Here is a 24,626-nt window from a genome sequence, read left to right as displayed (position 1 = left end):
TGTAAGATTAGTGAATTAATTTCGTACAGTGGTACAGTTGGGGAGGATGGCTTTAAACATGATGGATTTGTAGCAGTGGAGTGGAGTGGAGTGGAGCAGTGGTTTTATTGGTGTACATTGTATTGTACATTGTTCTATTGTAGCTGTATTAGGTTGATGAATACAATCTAATACAGATACAATAGATGAGGCCAATGCACAGAAAAGAAGGCACATACTTTCTGCTCCAAAAAAAAAAAAAAAAAATTGGAGCAATAATATAGGAAATCTTTTCCCATTCAATTCGGTGCTGTTGGTTTTGATGCTACCGACCACCCACATACCCTTTGGGCACCTGGTCTGGCATCTCTAATAAATGTGCTTTGATGAGCTGTCTGATGATATCTGATCTGAAGCATGTCCTTTACTCCAATCTCCTGAACTGATAAAGACATCCTCAGAGAGGAGAGAAATCAGGTCACTTGCAACTGAGTTCGACGTCTGCCTGCGGTAGCTTCAGTCATACAGCTAGCACAAGGAGAGAACAGAAAACCCAAATTCATTATCCAGTCTGAACGGCACGCCCTTCTCTGCCTGAGCCTTGGGTGGCGAGTCTGAGCAGGTGTTTAGAGTTGATGTACAAGATGAGGAATCATCTGTATGGACACACCTGACCACATAGAGAGATGTGGCTGTGTCTTTTCCATGCTCTTTCTGGATTGGCTCCTAAAGAAACCACCATAACATGGGTGCACCCTGAGCCTGTGTCCGCACCTGCTTGCACACCTTGTTGTGTATGCTGGTTTTCCACTGAATGACCCTGATCCTGATTTCAACAGTCTGATAAATTGGTCTTTACACTTTCCGATGTTGGAATCGGAGCAAAGCGCATACTTAACAGATGGCATTGGACACCCTTTCATTTTTCAATTTCTGTAGCTAAAATGCTTTCCCTGGGCAAGATCGGTTGTGTTGCATTCCAGGGGTGTTGTCAGTACATTTCCCCCCAGTTTGATCTCTGTTTTGTGGTACGTTAGCTACTCCTTTGCCACAGATAGTGAGAAACTCTGTGTGTTAAAGTTAACAGGCACAGTACAGAAGTCAGATGCACCTCATCCTCTGTGGGGTCGGTCATTGCTTTCCTGGCTGGATTTGCACTTATCCTTGCCTTTTGGGTATAGTCCTTCCTTGGTCCTCAATCCTGACTCATCTTTAAGTCTGTTTCTTCTTGCAGGCCCCCTTCCTTGGCTCTTTGAGGGAAATGGTGTTGGGGGGGTTGCTGTCGAGGGGCACAGGCAGCAGATGGTTTCTCTCGGGAGAGGCAGAGGCTTTGGGACTTTCCAGGCAGTGGTGACAATTGAAGTGACAACTGGACAGTTGGAAGAGGAAAGTCACAGCTAAGCAGGCCACCAGACCTCCCCGCACCCTCGTTTCTGAAGCTGTCTTCTCCAGTTACGGCCTCCTGAAGGTCCTTTTTCCTTATGGCAATTAGCCCAAGCCTCTGGCTCTGGAGTTGATGCCCTAAGCGTCATTCCTTCAATTTAACTGCAAGTCAATTGTTTTGGTCCTCATTTCTACACAGAGGCCCCACCCACAGCAGCCCTATCTTTGGGCCACAATCTTTTTCTTGTGAATCCTGAATGCATGTGCAGCAAATGTATTTCTCTTCTGCAATAATCCTATAATTTGAAGTTAAATACAACTGAGAGGAGGGGTGATATCATCTCACAGGTGTCTTATCTGGGTAATGAGACTGAAGGAGACCCACCTTTCCCTAAGAACGGGGTTCCTGATCTGCAGGATTTATATCACCCAGTGAACCTCAAAGCTCGGGGTTCCCAAAAAGACTATGGTGCATGTGCCTGGTTCTGGGGCGGTAGAGAGAGCTGGGGCCTCCTGCCAGGTGTGTTAGCAGAGATGTTTTGTGGGAGGAAAACGATCCTTGTTTGCGTGTGTCTGGCTCGTGTTTAAGATGGCATTGCCTTGTCCCAACTCTGTGTTGATTGGGCTTTGAGGGCAAAGCAGGTGAACCGGTTTCTCCCAGCCACATGGCAGGTGACCAGAGCTCAGGGCATTTTGCTCCTGAGCAGTGTGACAGTGACAAGGCCAGGGGAAGAATCACCTGTGGGCTTTGCCCCATGACACGTCCCCCTAAGGTTGCAGTGGCCCCACTCCCTACCTGCCTCCCCCTAGCTGCTGCAAACAGCTGTCACGGTGGGTGTGGGCTGCGACCCTCAGGCGTGTAGGAACTGCCAGCTTGTGAGCTGCTAGGACCGCACCTGTCCTGCTGACCCAGGGCGGCCCCAAGGCAGGCACACAGTACAGAACAGTGAATGGGAGAAGTCTGGGCAGAGCGTTTCTGCTACTGGCTCCAGGCTGCCCTGTTTCTTTGGTCTCACTAGGAAGGTTCAAGAGACGTTTGCACCTTTGCTCTATTTGTTTTCCCGTTTGGGAATTGATGGAGCCTCCAGCACAGGAACCAAGGCTCTGGCACTGGTCTGTGTGCAGCTTTTCTCTGTCCTGCTGCCCCCTCAGAGACACGGAAGCCAGGTCTCCCCTCTGCAGGGTCTAGGCCTGGGTAGTGGCTCTGAATGGGGGTTTGATAGTCAATGGAGATAGAAAGCCCACCCTACCACAGGTGTAGTGTAGTCGGCAGAATAGTCCCCACAGATGTCTCTTCCTAGTTCTGGGAACCTGTGACTGTATTAGGTCACGTGGCAACGGGGATTAAAGTCGCAGATGGAATTAAGGTTGCCAATCTGGTGACTCTGAGGTGGGGAGATTGTCCTGGATTATCCAGTGGGACCATGTCATCCCAGGGTCCTTGAAAGTGGAAGGGGGGCCCAGAGTCAGTGTCAGAGTGATGCCCTATGAGAAGGACTCCACTTACATTGCCGTCCTTGAAGGAGGAGGAAGGGGCCACGAGCCAAGGGATCTGTGCGGGTTCCAGAAGCTGGAAAAGGCAGGAAGACAGACTGTTCCCTGGAGCCTTAGGAAGGAACACAGCCCTGCTGACACCTGAGTTTAGCCCAGTGAGACCTGGGTTGACTTCTGGCCTCTGGAATTGCCAGATAATACACCGTTGTTTTAAGTCCCTGTTTTTATGGTGACTTGTTTCGGCAGCCATGGGAAACCAATACACTCGAGATAGAAGTGCTTTGTGAAGGAAGCGGGAGGGGAGACTTGTGTCTCTTCTAAAGGGTGTCATTTCTTCATCCGTGTTTTGCTCATTTCTGGCTTTTGGTGACTTTGCCTGTCTGTCTAGGAGGACTCTCTTTCCCTGGATATAAATCACCAAATCTTGGGGACGAATTTTGGGTAATAGATGCCTTAACTTCATCCCTGGAAACATAAGCTAGAGGAGAGCCCCACCCCTCACTGCCTCTGGGCCAAGTGTCTGTGGCCAAGTGGTCCCCAGGGGGAGGGAGGAGGGAACGTGTGTGGTTAACAGCAGGCCTGCTGCTGCCCACTGGCTCCAACCCAGCAGCAGGGCCAGTTCTGAACAGGGCTGTGAAAGAAGAAATCTGCTACCCTTCCCAGCCCCAGCTACTTCTCTTGGGGCTACTGCCGTTTCTGACATCTTCCTCCTGCAACCACCACCAAAGCCCCTCCTCCTGGAAGCAAACCTGAGCTACTTTCATCGCCAGTGTGACTTACTGCTGCGAACGACAGAGCGCCAAGAACAGTCCTCAGAGGCGTTCTGATTCTTAAAGACTTGCAGGTTAATAGGAAGGAATGACTCCCTAGTCAGGGAGTTTCTGCAGAGAGTCTTTTGTTTTATGAGGGTGTGTGCTTTTTCTGGGGGGAGGCCAAGTTGATCTTTCCTTTGAATTACACAATAGCCTATTTTGCAAAAATGTCGGTGGTCCCTGACAGCTCAGAGCAGCACAAAATTCAACTTGTAATCAGGTATCGATCAGAGATGGTTAAAAGCCAGCATTGGCATTTTTATTTTATACCTTTTAAAATCATTGCCCTTTTTTTTTGTACACCCAAGCTAATGCACATTCCAGATCTTGGCCTGACTCCATCTCTGTATTCCTTGTGCCAACTGCCAGGTTGGCATCGTTCTCCTTTCCATCAACAAAAACATGGCATTTGGAACTCTACTGAAAATGGCATTCTGGTAGGCCCTTCATAAAAAGATCTTCTCAGAGATATCTTGGACTCAGGAACTTATAATCTAAAATCAACAATATTGATGGAGACATAACCATTTTAAAGCAATGATATTAAGTGAACGCATTCGAGGAGAATGAGGTTTTTTTAATCATTGTCACTGATCTACCTGGAGCTGTTTCTCTATCCACCTTCATCTCTCAGAATTTGGGGAGAGGATTTATAATATTCGTACAAAGTGCTTTGAGCATCTCGAGCTGCTCTTTTGATTTCAATTAACTCTAAGTCCTTACTAGCGATGTGAAAAGTCAGATAGCTGTTTCTGGCTACAGGCTTCACTGGTTTTGTGTGTTTTAGGATCTCTGCTGATGGCATTTAAAGATTGTGCTATGTACCCTGGTCCCCTACTCTATCTGGGTAATAAGGAGAATAAGTCTGGCCCTTAGAAAGGCCCCAGACCTGTGAAGGGGACCTGGGTGTTCTGCTTGCTCTGGGTTCTGTACCCGGCAGCCTTTCTGGAGCACAGTTTTCTGGTCTCCCAGGGAGGTGGGGATCTTTGTTCCCTGCAGGACACCGGGTCCCTAAGATAATGGGTGTAAACTGCTCTGCACGTCGGATCAAGAACCATTCAAGGTCATGCGTCTTATGGATTCAAGGACATTAGGAAGATCTCCCATCAGGTTGTTTGGTCTTTGCCAGGCCCTGGCATTGCTGCTGGCAGCCTGCTGGCAGTGCGGGGACCAGAGCTCCCTTTGTTGCTGGCCTCGAGCTCCCTGTCCTTTTCCTTGCCTCCATCCACACGATTCCACCTCAGCCTGGCCTCTTTGGGTGCAAGCTTCCTGGTCCCAAGCGTCTTTTTAAAAAATTAATATATTTTATTTTTCAGGACAGTTTTAGGTTTACCAGAAAATGAGCAGGAAGTACGGAGAGTCCATATACCCTCTCCAAGTTCCACTATTATTATTTTTTCATTGTGGTAAAGTACACACAGCAGATTTTGAATATTGACCCCTTTGAAGTGCACAGTTCTACGGCATTAAATGCATTCTCATCCTTGCGCGGCCATCACCCCATCCGTTCCCAGGACTCTTCCCTCCTCTCCACCTGGGCCTGCTCCTCTGGCTGGGAGCTTTCCCTGTGCACCTGCTGCTGCTTTTCCTAGTGGCGTCTTCCAGACAGCCCCTGTCATCCCAGCCCGCGGTGCAGGCGCCAGGCCCTTGATTACCTCTGCCGCCCTCCCTACCAGTCTCCCCTCCGTTTTACGTGCCCCTTGGAGGCATCAGCCCGCCTCTGTGCCTGGACATCACCCACTTCCTTGGCCTGAGCCCCAGCCCTGATATCCTTTAAGGATCGCCTCCAGTTTCCTTCGGAGCCCTGCCCCTCATGTAGTGCTCCCCAGAAACCTTCCAGCTGCGCCTCCTGCAGGCTGTGATGTGGACCCTGCTGTGGAGCAGTCACATGCCCCCCACAGAGCCCACAAGTGCCCTGGAGGAGACAGGGTGCCCCTCCCAGGCTGCCCCTATTTCTCTGGCCCCACCCCCTGCCCTGCCCCCAGCCTGTTAAATCCTGTGGGAGCGCCCAGTTAGGACATAGCCTCAGGGTCAGGAGAGGGGGGCGCATGTGCAGAGGGTGCCCACGGGAGCCTGTAGGTGGGGCGTGAAGGCAGGGTTGGATGGAGGAGGGGCCTGGGGCCCCAAGGCCAAGACCTTTCCCCTCTAAGGCAAAGCGTTGAAGCCCGAGAGCCAGCCAACAGAGGGGCTGGAGAGGGATGCAATTTGGGCTCCGCAGGGGATGCAGCTGGTCAGGGAAGTGAGGGGAGCAGGTGCTGGGGCAGGCCCTCCTCGCCGCTACCCTGCTCCACCGAATCCCCTCCCCAGCCCTCCCCCAGCCTCTGGCCTTCCTCTCCGCCCAAGCTACTGCCCATCGGAAGCCCAGACCTGTGCTCTGCTCCGGACGCAGCTTCAGCAAGGCAGTGGTCAGCACACAGGGAATGATCCCAGCAGTGGGCAGTGAAGGTCCAGGACGGCTAGACCTTAGAAATCTAGGAGGATGACTTAAATGATAGTATAGAGGGGCCCGTTGCTTCCCAAGACGGGGTTTTGGTCAGGTGGATCTAGAGACCCTAGGGGAGCTGGGCGCTGTCTCTGCACATCTGTGGCTTATCTGTGAAGAAGGAGCCCCATGACTGACCATTAACCTTCCCACCATCCCGGGTTCGTTGGAACAGCCCTGAAGGACAGGCAGGTACACAGAGAGCTGCCCTGGGCCAGATCACGATTAGTCAAGTCTCGTTGCCAGACCAGCGAGCACTGAAGCCCAGGGGCCTCCGCTCGGGGTGTCTCTGCAGGCAGTTCTCCAGACCTGCTTCCAGTCCACGTCCCTGGACACAGCCGCACGTTCCTCTACTCCGGGTGACACGTGGGCTAGAGCCATGTTTATTAACCAGGTGACAGATAGGCCCTGGGCTGCCGGTGAGGAGAGGCCTTCTGCAGCCTTGGAACCACCCAGCACCCACCCCTTCATCCTGTTTAACACCCAACTGGTGACAAACCAGGGGATGCAGAGGGGGCTGGCCCTGGGCAGCCACTGACATGTCATTAATTTGTGCTGATAACAGCACAGCCTGAGCGTCAGAGGGGCTGGTCTACCTTCTGTCAGAGCCCAATTCTCCACCTTCCTCTGGGGGTGGAGGGGAGCAGTAGGTGAATGGTTCCCCATCTCAAATGGGGATGGTGTCACCTGAGCGCCCCTCTCCCCCAGACCTGCTGGGTCAGAGTGTAGGGATTTGCCCAATGAGTTTCTTAAAGCCCCCTGGTTTGGAGAAGCACTGAATCAGGTGACCTTAGAGCCTCTGGGCACCAGTGCTGTTTCAGTCGAGCTGTGCTTTTTTAGCGGGCCCTGCTTGATGTGGGACAACTGCACCCCAAGGGCATTGTCTTGGGCTTTGGGCAGGGAGGGCCTCCATTCTCATCTGGGAGGTGGCCTGGCAGCAACTGTGCTCTTTGGGATTCTTTTCCTTCCCTTTCTTCTGACAGGGTGGGGGGTAAACTCAGATTTATGTTCACCAGCTGGAGGACTCGGGTAGAACTGCCAGATTAGGACGCTGCCAATCGGATGCTGGGAGCCGAATAGAAATTCACACTGGGCAAGGAACCCAGCCTCTGCTGACTCGCAGCGCGTCGCCTTCCCCACGGTGGTCAGCTACAGGACGCGGGCTGTGGTGGTGGAGCTGGGGGCTGTGTTGGGGGGGACTGCGGTCCCATGTGGTAAAGAGGACGACAGGTGATCGTCGCTCCCCACCGGGACGGAGGTGAGGGGCCCCTGGCAGGACCCGCTGAGTGTGAGGCATTCTGGACCCACGGGCCTTGCGTTGTAAATAGCAACAAGCCATCTCTTTAAACAGAAGCAAAATAAGGCAGTAAGGGGGATTCAAGGGGAAAGTACTGCAGGGGTTGAGGATGCAGGCAGGGAGGGTGTGTTTGGAGAGCTTGCTCTAGGCTCCTTCCTTTGGCTCAAATGAGGAAGCTGTGGCCGGTGGGCCCCTGGAACGGCTGGGGCCTGAGGAGGGCAGCTCTGCCTGGGCTCAGTCACCATCTCAGCTGCCGATGAGCAGAGCCCGGTTTACAGTACAAGCCGGCCTGTAATGAGAGTGGTTCTCACTGGAGCATGTAGGTAGTGTGACAACCATGTTTGTCCATCACGTGTGCAACGTGGGAGAAGACGAGAGGGTGCAGACCAGAGCACGGACCAGGCCACACAGGTCTCTGGGTCATTGCTAAGGGCCCCCTCCTTTTAAATTTCCCGTAAGATTTTACATGACACGCACCCCAGCTTTATTAAGCTATATTGATGTCCCTATTTTTATCAAGTAACAGTACACAGTAAAAACAGGAAATAGCGATAAAAACAACATGAACACTCATTCAGTGAGCTGGTGAATAGTTAACATGTGCGGCCTTTTCAGGTAAATGTATACTTTGAATTAGGCTTTTTGAAATTTCAAAAGTAGTTCATTGAAAATGGACATCATAAGAAAATTAGATGAAAATATAAGCCAGTGATGACTGGATCTTTGGCTTGAGACGAATGATATAAAGTGTAAAATCGATAAAAAGAAATCACTAAGGAAAAGTTATCATCAATTTGCCTAGAAGTTTAAAACCTCTGTATTTCAAAATGAGTAATACAATTAAGAGGCAAATAACAAATTAGGAAAAACATACATGCAGCAACTATAGCAAAGGATTAAGATCTTTGCTATATAAAGAGTTCTTTCATATCAATAAGAATTCTGACACCCCAGCAGAAAAATTGGCAAAGTACACCAACAGACAATTCACAAATGTTTAATAAACATAGGAGAACCTGCTCAAGTGAACTGATGATCAGAAAACCATTTTCCAATGACCAAATTAGCAAAGATTCAAATCCCTAAAACTCTGATACCTTTTTGGAAATCCACTGGACATTATGTCAGGGGTCCAGTTTTTCCTCCTAAGGAAATAGTCAGGAATCCCAGAAATTGTCCTAAGGAAATAGTGAGGATACAGGTACAGATTTATGTATAAAATGTAAAGTTTATTATTTAAGTAGCCACTATTTGGAAACCAAATATCTAATGATGGTGGCTGGCTCAAGAATGGTGCATCCTTGTTATATATTTATAGCTATCAAGATGGAGGGTTGACATTTTGAATTTTTAAATTAGTTAATAATGTGGTATATTAGTATTCTGTGGCTGCCATAAAAAGTACCACAAACTGGGTGGCTTAAGCAACAGAAATTAATTTTCTCACAGTGTTGGAGGCTGGAAACCTGAGATCTTGGTGTCGAAGGGTTGGTTCCTTCTGAGGCCTCTCTTCTTGGCTTGTAGATGGCTGTCTTCATGTTCACATTGCATTCTCCTTGTACACCAGTGTCTATCTCCAAACTCCCTCTTTTTAAAGGATACCAGTCACTGGATTAGGGCCCACCCTAATGACCTAATTCTGACTTGATTACATCTGTATAGAAGCTACTTTCAAATAAGGTTGAATTATGAGGTGTGGGGGTGAGAACTTTAACATAAGAATTTGGAGAGGACACATTTCAACCTATAGCACATGGGAAAATATATGTATGTTATAACTGAAGGAATGGTATGGTATAATTCCAGTGGGTGGTTTTGTTTTGTTAAGATAGACACAGAAGATAGTAGAAAATACACAGATTATTTTTGGATGGTGTGAGTTAAGGGACATGTATTCTTTATACTTCTCTGAACACGTTTCATAATCTAAAAAAAGAAAAAGCTTTTAAAAAATAGGGCAAGGATTCTCCACTCCTAGTTTGACAGAGAGCAGAGATCAGGAACCAGTTTTAGTTGAGATGAAATAGGCTCACAAAGGAACAAATGCATTGAAAAAATAAATGAGCATTGTCTGAAGAGAGTAAATATTCGTGGCTAATGTTTAATAGACGTGCTAGGTCTACCCAGAGGCACGTTGTCTCCCGCACTGAACAACCTGGGGGTGGAACTGGGGGATAGTCCTTGCTCACCCAGGTTACAGGGGCAGGGGTAGGAGCCAGAATTCCATGCACAGAAGACAAAGGTCTCATGTTCAGGTGTGTCCGCTCACTGGCTGACTTGGGGTGTGCGGCCCCTGTTTTCTCGTTTGCAAAACTGCGCTTCTAGGATGTACCTTCCAGAGCTGCAGTGGGGTTTCACAGCCGATGTGGGGCAAACGCTATATTGTGAACACTTGTATTTTGGAATCTCCTTCAGAGCTTCCAGCACATTCTTTTGATTATCCTCAGTGGTGGCAAACCGTCTTAGCTTAAAGATGGTGCGGTTTTTGGACTCAGCTGAGCCTTGTTTGCAGCACGCTCTGGAGGTTAGGGCGATTAAACTAAGTAATACCATTTGAGGCCCAGAAGGAGGTGGGGCTCCAGACCTGCCCCAGCCTCACCCAGCAGGAGGCCACGGGCCCCAGGAGGCCACTAAGCACCTGGAAGGTGGCTGATGTGAACTGAGGTGTGCTTAAGTGCAAAACGTACACCAGACTCTGGAGATTTAAAGAATGTACAATAGCTCATGAGTAATTTTTCCATGCTGATTACATGTTGAAATGATACTATAGGGGATATAGTGGCTTGACTAAAAATATTCTATTAAAATGAATTTCCCCCATTTCTTTTTTACTTTTTAAGAATGCGGCTACTAGGAAACTTAAAATTGCATATGAGGCTCTCATTGTATGTCTTCTGGGCAGTGCTGGTCTGGAGAAGGGAATTCTTTTTCTTGTATAGCTCATTAACTGATCTTGTAATTCTGGAATGATTCTTGAATTCTAAAAATATTTAGAATGGACAGACAATGGAGTGAAGTCCTCATTAGAATAAAAGAATATAGCTTTGCCAGATGATTAATTGGAAGGAAAACACATATTTTGATGTGTAGGTTCCAGTGTGATTTATTTTAAGCTTCGAACATTGGTTGTCAAGCGTCATAATGTGCCTTGTGTGTTCAGACAGGACTCAGTGGTTAAGACAGCGAGAGACGCCCCCTCGACCTGGGGAGGCCACAAGTCTTCCCCAGAGGTGGGCCCGGAGGGGATTTGGGTAGCGAGGAGCAGCCCTGCCCCGAGTATCCAGAAAGTGGTCTGAGCCGGAGGTCGGCCACGTATCGCCCGTGGACCAAATCTAGCCTTCTTCCTGTTTTATACAGTGCGCAAACTAAGGATGGTTATTAGGTTTTTAAATGGGTGAAAAAACTGGAAGAATTTTCTTGTGTAACGGCAAAATTATATGGAATTGGCGTGAGTATCTATTTAATAAAGTCTCGCGGGACCACAGTCATACCTGCCCACGTACTGTCTGCTTTCACACAACAGGGCAGAATCGAGTAGTCTCCACAGTGACCGCTGGGCCCACAGAGCCAAAAATATTTCCTGTCTGGCCCTTTACAGAACCAGCTTGCCGTCCCCTGGGCCAAGGGATCAACTTGATTCTGCAGCCCACATTGAAAGTGGTGTCTCAGGCATGGGGGATGCCTGAGAAGGGGTGGATTCGGGGCCCTGGATATGGCCGAGAATGGAGGGGCTTCTGTGGCTCAGGGCTGAGGAGGTGAGGACCCCAGCTGGGCCTGAGTCTCCAGGGCTAGTGATTTTCAAGGTCATCCTGACGTTGGGAACCTCAGCAATGAGAGAGAAGAGAGTGATGGATTTTTCTGGGTAAAGACGCAGGAATGGGAAGGGTGACTCTTGGGCCTGCAGGGAACTGTTAGAAGGATGCTGTGTTTGGGAGAGTTAGTAGCCGTGGAGGCAACCGGAAATATGCAAAGAGATGGGAGATCAGAGCAAGGGGGCACAGAGGGACACCCAGAGAGCCATAAGGGCCTGAGGATCCAGCATTGAGCTGCCTGGTCCCAGGACATTGAAGGAAATTAGCACTGAGACAACCCCTACCCTGCTGAGCCGGCTGGACCCCCAGCCCCCGCCCTCTGCCCCAAGAACCCATCCAAGCACTGGACACAGAAAGAACTCCATTTAGGGAACATCCTAAATCAGCCCTGGATTTAAGGGTAAATGTACAAAGTGTAGAGGGTGCAAAGAACAATATAATTTAGCCTGAGAACCGCCTCCAGATGATTATTCAAAAAAGTTTTACTGGGCTTCCCTGGTGGCGCAGTGGCTGAGAGTCCGCCTGCCGATGCAGGGGACACGGGTTCGTGCCCCGGTCCGGGAGGATCCCACATGCCGCGGAGCGGCTGGGCCCGTGAGCCATGGCCGCTGAGCCTGCGTGTCTGGAGCCTGTGCTCCGCAACGGGACAGGCCACAACAGTGAGAGGAAAAAAAGTTTTACTGTGGTAAAACATACATGACATAGGGAATTCCCTGGCAGTCCAGTGGTTAGGACTCCATGCTCTCATTGCCGAGGGCGTGGGTTCAATCCCTGGTTGGGGAACTAAGATCTCGCAAGCCGCGCGGCGTGGCCAAAAAAAATAAAACGAGGGACTTCCCCGGTGGTACAGTGGTTAAGAATCCGTCTTCCAATGCAGGGGACTTGGGTCCAATCCCTGGTTGGGGAACTAAGATCTCACATGCCTCGAGGCAAATCAGCCTGAGCGCCACAACTACTGAGCTCGCATGACTCAACGAGAGAGCCCACGTGCTGCAAGCTACAGAGTCCATGCACTCTGGAGCCCACGCACCACAACTAGAAAGAGAAAACCCACACGCCACAACTAGAGAGAAGCCTGCACACTGCAACAAAAGATCCCGTGTGCTGCAACTTGCCACAACTAGAGAGAAGCCTGCACACTGCAACAAAAGATCCCGTGTGCTGCAACTAAGACCCGACACAGCCAAAAATAAAGAAATGGAGGGAGGGGGAGGAGGGAGGGAGGGAGAGAGAGAGAGAGAAAGAAAGGAAAGAAAGAAAAGAAAGAAAGAAAGAGGAGAAAGAAAGACCACTAAAAAAAACCCACAAAAAAATGACATAAAAATTACCCTCTTAACCGTTTTTATCTGCACAGTTCAGTGGCATTAGGGACATTCGGGTACACTGTTGTGCAACCATCACCATCATCCATTTCCAGAACTTCTTCATCTTCCCAAACAGTAACTCTCCCCATTAAACACTAACTCCCCAGCCCCTGCCCAGCCCCGGGCACCTACCCTTCTATTCTCTGTCTCTATCAGTTTGACTATCCCAGGTACCTCATATAAGTGGAATCATACAATATTTGTCCTTCTGTGACAGGCTAGTTTCACTGAGCATGTCCTCAAGGTCCATCCATGTTGTAGCAGGTGTCAGAATTTCCCTCCTTCTTAAGGCTGAATAATATCCCATCATATGGACAGACTCAATTTGGTCTATCCATTCCCAGTCAATAATTTTATCATACCGGCTTCAAGTCTTCTTTGTTTTTCTGAGAGCTTGAGTTGCAGCCCCTCTGTGACGCTTCCACCCAGCCACCCCGCCCCACAAGGCTGGTCTGCACCCTGCCCAGCATGGCCTGAAATCTCGGACATCCATGATCTCTGACCAGGAAATAGCTTTACGCACATCTCTTCATTGACACAGGCGACATTATACCTGTGGTCATCCTACTCCCAGCTTGGTGGGCGGCCGTCATGAGCCCCATTGACAGTAACGTCTGGTTGGTTCACATAGCTGCCTGGGCTTTTGTTTCATTTTTGCTGGAATTAAAATTGCTTTTTGCCAGTGTGTCGGGTGTTGGGTTTTCATTTCATGTTCTCAGTCCTTCTGTTTCCACTTCTGTGAATCGCCTGCTTTTTCTGTTGGGATATTGCTCCTTTTTTTGCAGGGAGTCTTTAGGAATTCTGTATATATTCTGGATCCGATCCTTTGGTTTCTAGTTTATTTTTTTAAAGAATGAGTTGTCTGTTAACTTGGGTCCTTCACCTATCACTTGTGACCCCTTCCCAGCTGGGGCAGCCAGCGTGTGTTGGGACGTCAGGCTGGGCTTTGGGATGATGAGGACACACGGGGCAAGTGAGGGTGGAGAAGGCTGGGGAAGGTGGGAAGGATGAAGGAGAACCAGGATGTTCCCTGGGAAGCACCACAGATGGCTGAGAATCTCAGGAAGGAAGGGACACAGGGGTGAACTCTGTGTCCTGGAGGTTTGGAAATTGCTGCTGTGGGAACAGATTCCTCTAGACCAGTTCTCTCTCTCTCTCTCTTTTTTTCTTTGGGCCGTGCTGCGCGGCTTGTGGGATCTGAATTCCCCGACTTGGGATTGAACCTGGGCCCGTGGCAGTGAATGCGCCAAGTCCTAACCACTGGACACCAGGGAATTCCCTAGACCAGTTCCTAACAGGGTGATTTTGCCCCCTGGGGACATTTGCAATGCCCGGAGACATTTTTGGTTGTCATAGTGGAAAGGGTTGCTAGTGGAATCTGGTGGGTGGAGGCCAGGGATGCTGCAAAACACCCTACAATGGACAGGACAGCCGCCACCACCAACAATGACTCAGCCCCAAGTGTCCGTAGCGCCACTGTTGAGAACCCAGCTCACCCTCCACATGGCCTTGTGCTAGCAGGACCCCTTCTGTGGTTCCACAGCTTCCGTTTCCAGCCCACTGGTGTGGGGTAGGATGCTGCCCCAGGAATACCCAGTCCAAGTTCATGACCTTGGCCATGCCCTTTCTCTGTCTTCCTCCCCCAGGCAGGTCTGGAAGAGCCCCGCCTGGGCCCAAGTGTGCAGAGGATGGAAACACTCCCCCGGCAATGTCTCTGGGCCGCCTCCTTCGCCGGGCCTCCTCCAAAGCCTCGGACCTCTTGACCCTTACCCCCGGTGGCGGTGGTGGGCCCCCTTCCGTCCTGGATGGGGAGATCATCTACTCCAAGAACAATGTCTGCGTGCACCCGCCGGAAGGGTTGCAGGGGCTCGGGGAGCACCACCCAGGTGAGCTCAGAGTGGGGAGGCCTGGGGTGATAGGCCTGGGCTCACATGCTGGGAGAGGAAGGCTTGGGGTCACAGACCTGGGAGGGGAGGGCTGTGGAGTCACAGGCCTGGGGAGAGCTGGCTGATCTCTGTAAAGTTAGCCAGCTCCTGCGCCACTTCCCCGTTTGCCCTAATTTCCCCATCTGGGAAGCAGGCCAGTGACCTTTGACTCATGAAGGGGAGGCAGGACGGTTTAAGGGGAATTAGCCTGAATTTGCAAGTAGAAGAGGGCATTTGAGCACTACAGGGCTTCTGGGAGCAGGGAGCCCCCTGCGCGCGGGGAGGGAAACCAGAGGGAAGCGGGGCATCCTGGGGCAACCTGCCCAGTGAGAGGCTTTCCGCCAGGCCCCCTTGAGCATGTGCAGGAACGAGGCCCTCAGGACAGTCTTGGTGGTTTCGTCCCTTCCTGCAGTCCAGAGTGTGGGGTGAGGACTGAGTGGGGCGTGAAGCAGGCCTAGGAATCTGGGGACGTGGAAATCTTTGATCCTGCACACCCTCTGTGCTTAAATCCTCTGTTTTGAAATCGGGGAAGAAAATTCTTAGACTCTGCAGGGATGGAGATGGAGGAGGGTCCTTTTCTGACCCTCCACATGGGAGCCCGGAGTTACCCTGAGCCATTCCCAGGACACTCCAGCCCATGGCTCTCCTTAGTTCCAGGAGTGGGAAACTTTTTCCTGTAGTGGCAGTGACTTTGCTATCTTTTGCTAAGCCACAGAGAAAGAAACTACATTTATTCCAGGGCTCCAGTTGTATTTTGAGCCCCAAAATGGCAAGCTTCCTTGTGCACTAAGGGAGTGGGCACAGATTCTCTCTGCAGGAGTGTCACTGACTGTGACTGTTCTGAGGCAGGGGGTGTTAGACCTGGTTATGGCAGCCCAGCACTCACACCTGAGTCCCTCAGCCCTGCTGCTCTGAGGAAGCATCAAAAAGATGGGTTAGTGATACTAGAGGTCTGTGTGGTCCTTTGTCATTTGCGCAAATGACTTGCAACAGACAAATGTATCGCCTTATGTAATTTGCACAACAACCTCATGAGAGTGGCTGGAGCCTGGGCAGGCCTGTCTCTCGGACAAGGAGGCTGGTGCTCAGAGGTGCTCCCCAATGCCAGCCTGGGATGGAGGTGGGGTGAGGGCAAGCCCTGGGCTCATCCTGTGGGCTCCCTAGGCTGCCGAAAGGTGCTTCCGTATCCCCAGTCCCAGTGCACCTGCAGCCTGGCTGCAGCCCACCTGAGTCCAGACAGAGGTCCCACATCAGATGTCAATACATTTAAAATTATGAATTACAATCAGATCTGGGCACTTTAATGCATGCAAATTATGTGTCAACAAAGTACTGAATAAATAAAGTAATAAAAAAGGCAAGTTTAAATTATACTAATGAACTCTTTGGAAAGTATTCTGTCCTCCTGCCTTGATAAGCATATCTTTACAGTCACCCGGACAGTTAGGTGCAGACTTAGAATCACCAGACCCTCCAGGTTCCAAAGCAGGAAAGCCGGCTTCCAGCCCCAGCTCTTTCCTGTACTACAGGGGCCCCGGGTGTTCTCCTGGTGACACCACAGCCCCATCCACAGCCCCCACATACAGCTCAGGTGGGAAGCCCCGAGCAGGCCCTGAAAGCAGACTCTGAACTGTGAGGGCAGGGGATTCAGGGTCCTGGTCCCTGGAGTGTGCTCTAGAAGGGGGTGCAGGCTCTGGGTGGCATGTCACCTTGACCCTGTGGACGCTTGACCACGGGACCAACTCCGAGGACTTGGGGTGCCAGGTGCAGAGGTTCTAGGCCTGGGTCTGAGGGTGTTACATGTTCTGGGCATAAAACAAAAAAAATAGCAACAGCCTTTGGAGGGCTTCTGGTATCATCCTGTTGTGATGGGAGGCAAGGGAGAGGGGGCCAGAGGTCTCAGGCTCCCTTCCCAACCCAAAGCCACGTGATCTGCGGGTGTGGAGACACTTGGCCTCACCCGAACGTTATCCTTCTGCATAACTGGCTGACAGCCCTGGAGTTCCCCCCACCTCTTTTGGAAATGGGAGCCAGGCTAAGGATTCTGGGTTGAGCCAGAGCCCTGGGGCATGAAAGGGACCCCAGCTCCTGCCCTAGGGGCTTCTCAGAACAGAAACCAGGAGGCCTGGGAACCTGGTGCAACAGGCCCAGGAGTTAGGACACCCCGAAATGGCAGGTGCTGCAGGAGGAAAGGCCACCTTACCCCAGACTGAGCGGTCAGGGGCCCGAAGAGCCCACCCACGCACTGCCAGCAGCCTTGGAGAATCGCTCTTCTCATTTTTGTGAGCAGTGCAGGGCATGACATCGAGATGGCCCCTTCTTCCAAAACAGTGGTAAGGAAGAAATGCTAAGAAGCCACAGCCGACTGGAAAAAGCCCCAGTGCCACTCAGCTTGGATTTATTCTTTTTGGGACATAACAATAAAATCTGCTGCCTATATCCGTCCTAAGATTGTGGTGAGGCTGTGAAGCCAGTGGGGCTTCTGGGTCCCTGTGCTCCCCCCAGTTCCCTGGGCTTGCCCGGACCGGGAGGCTGATGGAGGCAGGGAAGCTCTGGAGCCCCCAGCCAGTGGACAGGGTGGGGCTCTGAACAAGAGGAGGAGGGAAAGCACAGGATGGGCTGCTGCTTGAGGCCCCGGGCCCACTGGATCTGCTAAGTGTGTGTGCTTAGAAAATGCCCACAGCGCTCATTCATCCTGAGCTCAACTGTATCCCTCAGGTGTGTTTTCTTAGGGCCAGGCTGTGTCTGGAGCCTGGCTAGTCTGCACAGCCCCACAGTTTAACTACCCCAGGTGTGGCTCCTATGAGAAACCAGCCAGCGGCACCTCGCGCATGGCCTCCCTAACTGCCTGTGCTTCTGACCCCTCTTAGGTTACCTGTGCTTGTACATGGAGAAGGATGAACTGCTGGGGGCCACCCTCATCCTCGCATGGGTTCCCAACTCCCGGATCCAGAAGCAGGACGAGGAGGCGCTGCGTTACATCACCCCCGAGAGCTCCCCCGTGCGCAAGGCACCCCGCCCTCGGGGCCGGCGTACCCAGAGCTCAGGGGCCCCCCCTCCGCCGTCCCCCATGGAGCCCAGGCCCACCCTAATCCCCAGAGATGAGGACATCCTGGTGGTGGCCCAGAGCATGCGAGACCCCGAGCGTGTCAGCCCTTCGCCCGAGGACGGGGAGAAGTTGGCCCTGGGCCTGGGGACAGACAGCTCCCTCCTGGCCTCTCAGCCAGCCCACAGCGACTCGGGAATCTTGTCGGCGGTCAGTTCGCAGGACGGGACGGAAGAGGGCCGGGAGCCGCGACCCGAGGCGGGCGAGGAGGAGGGCTCCTTGGAGCTGTCGGCCGAGGGCGTGAGCAGGGCCAGCTCCTTCGACTCGGACTCAGAGGCCTTCTCTTCACCCTTCTGCCTCTCGCCCATCAGCGCCGCCCTCGCAGAGAGCAGCAGCTCCGTGTTCCTGGAGAGCGAGAGCGGGTGAGTTCCTGACTCCCCACTGCCTCTCTGGAGCCAAGAGCAGCGGCATTTGTCCCGGCTCTGCTCACTGAGCGCTGAGGATGCCCGCATCCCATCCCGCAGGCACCAGAGCCTCCGCAGCCTGTCCCCTCACTTCACGCCACCCTGGGGGATTGTGATGGACGCACAGTCCGGGGGAGGGGGGCTGGGGGTTCCCTCCTTCTCTCCCCTTCCCTAGGACTAAACATTCCCTGCCAGGTCTGACTGGCCCCATAACCCAGTCTAACTCCCCTGGTGCCAGGCCCCAGGAGTCCAGGTGTCTTTTGTGCTCATCTCTGGAAGAGATGGTTGGTCATCCCCCAACCCCCAGGCAAACTCAGGGAGGCCTGGGTGGTGGCTGAAGGCTTGTGGGGGAGGCCTGGTCCCCAGCCAGGCTCTGTGCTCTGCCTGGGGCCACGCCAGGCACGCGGCCCGGCCCTCCAGAGGCGTCCGTAGCCTTTCTACTTCTCACACCCTCAAGCTGTAAGAGGCTGGAACACAACCCCAGGGGGAAGTTGGCAGCATTTACCGTACAGCCCCAGAGCCCAGGGGAACCAGATGCCTGGGCACACTGGTGGGCTCACCGGCCACACAGGCAGGGACCAGGGCGGGCAGCAGTGAGACCTGCCCCCTGCCTGACTGGGGAGGGTTGTTGAAGTCTCGTGGCGGCCACCACACAGCGTCGTTAGGGGGCCTCAGGGCCTCCCAGAGGTGGGTGTGCACGAGGCTCATGAACCCAGAGCAGCCGGGGCAGGCCTGGCATGGGCAGGTGTGGGACTTCTGCCGCCCCTTCTCATGCTCGGCCGTGGTCCTTGTTCTCATTAGATTTCTAGGCTAACAATGGTGATGATAGTAAGTGCTGACATAATCAGACAGCCAGCACACAATTATTGAGCTCATAAGATGAGATGGGCATGTGAGACGTGTGAATGGTCTGAGCTTTGCCTGGGCACTGGGCATGTGTGCCATGGGTTCATTCTTTCCATGCTCCCAACCGTCCATCCCAAACCCTGTGAGGTAGGTGCTAACGTCGCCCCCTGTGTATAGAAGAGGAAAGCGAGGCTCAGAGGTCACCCAGCTAATTTAGGAGCCGAGTCAGATTCGAACACTGCCGGGTCTACACTAGACCTAGCGCACATAAGGTCACATGAACTGATGTAATCCCAGGAGAAAAGGAGTAGGGCGGAGGAATGCAGAATGCTTTGCTGGCTTCAGCGGGAAGGAATTTGAGATGGATTCATTCCTGTTTTCTTCCCGTCAGTAGGATGTGGTCCATTAGAGCCCAAGGGTAAACTGATAACATCCATCTCGAGTACTGGAGGGTGCATGTAAGGGGAGCGGTCAGCTGTAGCCGAGGACTCCAGTGCCCCATGAGGTTCCCTGAGCCGTGTGCTGTTTCCCACCAGGAAACCAGGCTGAGAACATAACTCAAAGCCACGCCTGGGCCCTGCCGCCAGTGGGGCTCTGTCAGCACTCCCCCTGGTGGTGCCACACTAGCAGTCACTCCCCGTGCTCCTCCCTCAGCCACTTTCTGTCTCTGTGGATTTGCCTGTTCTGGACATTTCACCTCAATGGTGTCATGCAACTTGTGTCCTTTTGTGTCTGGCTCCTTCCTTAAGGTCCATCCTAGTGTGTCAGCACTCCATTTGTGTGTCTGGCTAATATTCCCAACAATTTCCACCTCCAGTTGGATTTGGAAGCATTATTCTGTATCGCGTGCAGACTCCTGAGCTAAAGCTGGGTGGCGTCTGTCAGGTGTGAGAGTTTGGCTGCCCCACCATGAGCCCTTTCTGTGGTCATGCTTTGGGAACCCTACTTTTACCTTCCAGATCCCTGCTCCACCCAGTTTAATTTAGGGGTCATGTTTCTGCTTAGAGCTGCAAGACGTGCTCAGAAGACTAGTGTTGTGAGGGAGCTCCCTCCCTCGCCGTGGAGCTCCAACAATACCATATTGCTTGCTTTTCTGGCCCAATCAGTCCAATTCAGCCAAGGCTTTGGGCTGGGGCAGGATGGCCATGAGTGAGGTCCCTCCCTGCCTCCTGGGAGCGTGTGCTTCAGTCAGGGGCCGATGTGGAAACAGCCTGTCTTTGAGACGGAATGTGAGAGGTATCACATGGAGGCACCCTGGTTCCTGACCCAGCCGTGCTTGACAGGTTGCTGGGAGCTTAAAAAAAAAAAACAGATGTGATTTCAAAAGGGGCTGGGTGGGCCCTGGAATCTACATTTCCTGCCAGGCCATCCCTGCAGTTCATGTTTACTTACTTCTTTGCTCTCGGAGCTGAGTTGCAGTTTTGTCTCCCCACCGCATCTGAGACCTGGAAGCAAAGCTGGTGTTCCTCCACTCCCTCCCTCCCACAGCTCCTGCCCTGTGATAGGCCTGGAAATTGGGACTAAATGGTCAGTAGTACTGGGAGCTATAGAGCAAGGCTTCCCAGCCCAGCGAAAAATGAGAATGCCCCAGGCAGCTTTGAAGGCTCCTGATGCCCAGGCCACACACAAACTGATTGAACCAGAATGGCTGGGATGGGGCCCGGGCCTGGGCAGTGTTTGACCTCCCAAGGGGTTTCCAAAGTGCTGCCAGGTATGAGAACCGCTGCTGGGGTGGGGAGCACGGGGAGAGAGATGTGGGCCTTGTGCCTCAGGCAGAGGGAATCTGGGTCGAGGTCCTGGAGCGCTGGCATCTGCTGGACCAGACACCCCTCAGGGAGCTTGTCTTTGAGGACTTGAATGCACTCATAGCGGCTCCTGGAGCAGAGGCTCCTAATTTAACTGGAATTTGGCTCCCTGGGAGGGGAGCAGGAAGGCTGGCTCATGGGATCCCTCTGGTGGCAGAACTGAAGAACTACACATGGAGGCTGAGCCTCAGGCTGGGGATGGGCGAGGAGGGGGAAGCAGCCCCCATCCGAGAGTCCCCTAAACATTTTGTTATGTGGCTGGTAGTTCACAGAAGGGCTGAGTCGTTAGAAAGGCAGTGTCCATTCGTGTGCTACCTGCGGGGTATAGCCCGGCACAGCCTCATCCCTAGACGGCAAGGCCATCTGCCATAGCCACCCCACCAGCCCCAGCACAGTGATGGCTGGAAATCCTTGACTATATGAGTGTCCAAGGACTATTGGGAAATGGGTGGACAAGGAGAGATGTGCTGCTGACTTGGCATCATGGACCCTCCTTCCACGGAGATCTGAGTTATACAGGCAGGGTTTAGGGTCTGTGGCTCTCAGCCCCATACCTTCCACAGTGTCAGAAATCAAGGCTTTGGATTGAGATGAAGGTGAGGATGACCACCGACAAGATAAGTGGCCAGCCCGTCATTCGCTCCTGTCCTGAGAGGTACCCAGTCTCAAGGGCCAGTTGGATGAGGGTGTCATATAACAGGACCCGCATGTGGACCCCCGTGTGGCGTGTCAATTGCTCCCCCTTGGGGAAGTGTGTGGCGATATGTATGAGCTGAAACACAGCTCCACTCCCTAAATCAAAAGGTCTCTTCCGGAACTCGTCCTAAGAAATAATCTAAACTACAGAAATAAAGCACATTTGCATGAAGATGTTCATCATGCTATTCTTTACAATGGAGGAAAAAGGGGAAGAAGCTAGAGAAGGAGACCCATCCATTACAGTTTATCTTCCAGGTCAAGGGATTTTTAATGGGGGTCCATGAGCCCCCTGAAGTCTTACACCACTTCCTGTATGTGTGCTCATGGGTGTGCATTTTTCTGAGGAGGGGGCACCCTCTGACTTTCCAAAATGTTCAGAACCTCAGTACTGCCAGACAGAAGAATGTGTATTTGTAAAGGCTGTGCTGCAGCATGGAAATTTATAGTGCATCACAAACAAAGCAGGTAGCAAATGATGTGCACATTTTGACTGAAATCTATGGAAAGGCCTGATGCATGAATGAGGTGGGCCAAGCAGTGCTGCCCACTAGAACTTTCCAGATCTGTGCCTTCGAGATAGCACCACTGGCTTGCTCAGCTAGGGAACACTTGAAAGGTGGCTAGTGTGACTGACACACTGAATTTTTAATTTTATATGATATTGATTGAGATAAATTTAAGTGGCACATGTGGCCACTCTATTGGACAGCACAGGTTGAGAGGAAGCTGTGCCAATTGTTAGGATAGCGTGGTTACGAGTAATTTTTTTCTTTTCTCATGTTTCAAAAATGTTACAGTGTGGTTATATTAATCATGAACCCACACACAGCTTAGACTGGCTCACCCTTGTCCACTGTCTTGCATGCTTGTTTTTTTATTTTTGTTCTTTGGGGTTGTTTTGGCCGTGCCACACAGCCTGCGGGATCTTAGTTCCCCGACCAGGGATGGAACCCGTGCCCCCTGCAGTGGGAGCAGAGTCTTAACCGCTGGTCTGCCAAGGAAGTCCCTTGCATGCTTGTTAATGAGAAGACCTGCTAAGACCCTGTGAGGTCCTTCCCATGAAGCTGATGCTGATGGTCTGCCACCCTCGTCTCCAGAGTTGTCATCGGTGCCCCCACCCCCAGGGTAAATGCGTGCTGTGTTTCCCCTCTCTCATCCCCTCCTTTGTCATTCTTGGTGTGTGTTCTTGGGGCGGCCATCCCGAGTGAAGGGTGGCGTTCAGGTTACAGAACGAGCTGGGTGGCCTTGCCACGCAGGGACTCTTGCCGTGGCTTCATTGGGGCAGTGGTTCAGCCAGCCCAGATGTGGGTCCAGGAGAGCCGGGTACAGCCCCAGGGGGCCGCGGGCTGCCTGCCCTTGGGGTCTTGCTCCGATGCTCACCTGCCTCCTGACCTCCTGTCCTCTCCTCTTTTCCCACGCACGCGGTGTTTTGGCCAGCCGTTCCCAGCAGGCTCACCCTTCCCCAGCCTCCCTCCAACTGGAATGTTCTCCCCTCCCCTGCTGAAACCCCAGCCAGACTGCGGTCTCCTCCGTGACCCCTGCTCGCTCTACAGAGCTCCTGCTGCTTTCCCCGGGCATCTCATTTGTGTGGCATTTAACATATGCCGCCTTGTGCTGTTGCTTTTCCGTGAGACTTACCTGTCACCTGGGCCAGTGCCGTCCTATAGAACTTTCCGTGGTGGTGAACGCTGTCCCGTGTGGTAGCCGCTGGCCACATGCAGCTATGAAACCCTGGAAATGTGTCTCTGGCAACTGAGCAACTGGATTTTTAATTTATTCATCTTCACTGAATTTAAAGTTCAATAGCCACAGGCGGCGAGGGCTTTGTGTTGGACAGTGCAGGTCCAGACGAAACAGTGCTTGTGAGGGGGGTGGAGGGAGTAGTCACACTCCTGGCAAAGAGCAGCCCCTCAAAATGCTCTGTCAAGGGAAATGGGGGGAAAGACCAGAAAACTGAACAGGTGTTCCCCCCCACCCACGCAGGGGCTGGCTTACTAGGGGGTGGATGGCAGGAGGGGTCACAAGCAGAAGCCAGTGAGGAGGGACGGTGACAACGGATGACGGCGCCCACCCCGCAGAGGGAGCCAGGCTGAAATAAATGGCAGCTTAAGTGCTTTTTGCCTTTAGGAGGAAAAGGCTCTGTGACACCAGAGTATCAGCCGTAAAGGCTGAATTATTCATACCTTCTCGTTGTCATTGGTATAACAGGCCCTGCTCCTCCTACCCTGCTCTGGGGAGAATCCAGCCTCTGAGAAGGACCTGGAGCCGATGAGCTTGGTGGGCCAGGTCCAAGCGCTGAGTATCCTTGATGGGGGGCTGCCAGGAGGGACCCAGAGGGTGTCATTCTGGGTCACCCAAAGCCTGGTTAGGGGCAGGTTGTGTGATGCCATGAGATTCTTAGCTGCTTTGGACGGTTTTCATAAATAGCCTTGCCCCATTCCTTTTCTGTCCAACCATCTCAGGGGAGGCAGACAAGCCTGCAGGAGTGAGAGGTTCATCCAGAACCGCTCACTCCTGGAGACGGGGTGGGGGGGCGGTGATATAAATGAGGGGGACGCTTTTCACCCCTTCCCACCCATAGTAGCTAAAGCAAATAAGAACCCTCTCCCACCTCTGGGATGGGAGGCTGAGAAGAGGGGAGGGGCCAGAAGGATGGGACCCTGAAAAGATGAAAGGGGGGAGCAACAGGGAACGGCCAGTGGCTAGACCAGTGGATGTCCTTGGAGGCCATTCCAGCAGCAGTGGGACTGGGGAAGGGGTGACGGAAGGTCCTAGGGCTGCTGCCGCCTGGGAAGGGAGGGTGATGGTCGGAGAGGAGCTGTGGGACGGAATGCTGAGGGATGAGTGTGGGTTCCAGAGAGATTTAGGAGGTGGAATGGCCAAGAGTTGGTGAGACATAGGATGGCCAGGTGCTGGGAGGGTGCACCCCCTACCCCCCAAATGTCAGGAAGATATCTCTGAGCTAACTCAGTATTGGGTTAGCCCAGGTCCCCGGATGCCCTGAGGATGCTCCTGGAACACCCACCCTCACCCCTTCGGGGCCCCCAGCAGCAGCCTGGCAGCCAGGAAGCTGGCAGCTTCCAAAGATCTGTTGTTTGGGTTTGTTTGTGCTTCTGTAACCGGGAGCTGAGATTTATTTCTTTAAAACATCCCATCTCCCGACACCCTGCAATCTGTTCTGTGCGTCGTTAAGACTAATCTTGTCTTATGTTTCTGTA

General features: G+C 52.4%; 1 protein-coding gene across 1 annotated transcript in view; it reads left to right on the top strand.

Moving 5' to 3' along the window:
* The window catches only part of TBC1D16 (TBC1 domain family member 16), a gene marked incomplete at its 3' end in the record, with an annotated part of 79,023 nt that overhangs the window by 2,574 nt on the left and 51,823 nt on the right, over positions 1-24,626 (top strand). The window contains exons 2-3 of the mRNA XM_082861288.1: positions 14,270-14,509; positions 17,419-18,016. Coding sequence (XP_082717414.1) covers positions 14,332-14,509; positions 17,419-18,016 — 776 coding nt within the window. The 5' untranslated portion in view covers positions 14,270-14,331. The remainder of the gene's footprint in view (positions 1-14,269; positions 14,510-17,418; positions 18,017-24,626) is intronic.

The sequence above is a fragment of the Leucopleurus acutus genome, assembly GCF_964270905.1.
Source record: "Leucopleurus acutus genome assembly, chromosome: 19".
NCBI classification, from domain to species: Eukaryota; Metazoa; Chordata; class Mammalia; order Artiodactyla; family Delphinidae; genus Leucopleurus; species Leucopleurus acutus.
The sequence above is the reverse complement of the archived record's forward strand: the minus strand, read 5'-3'. Positions and strand labels throughout refer to the sequence as shown.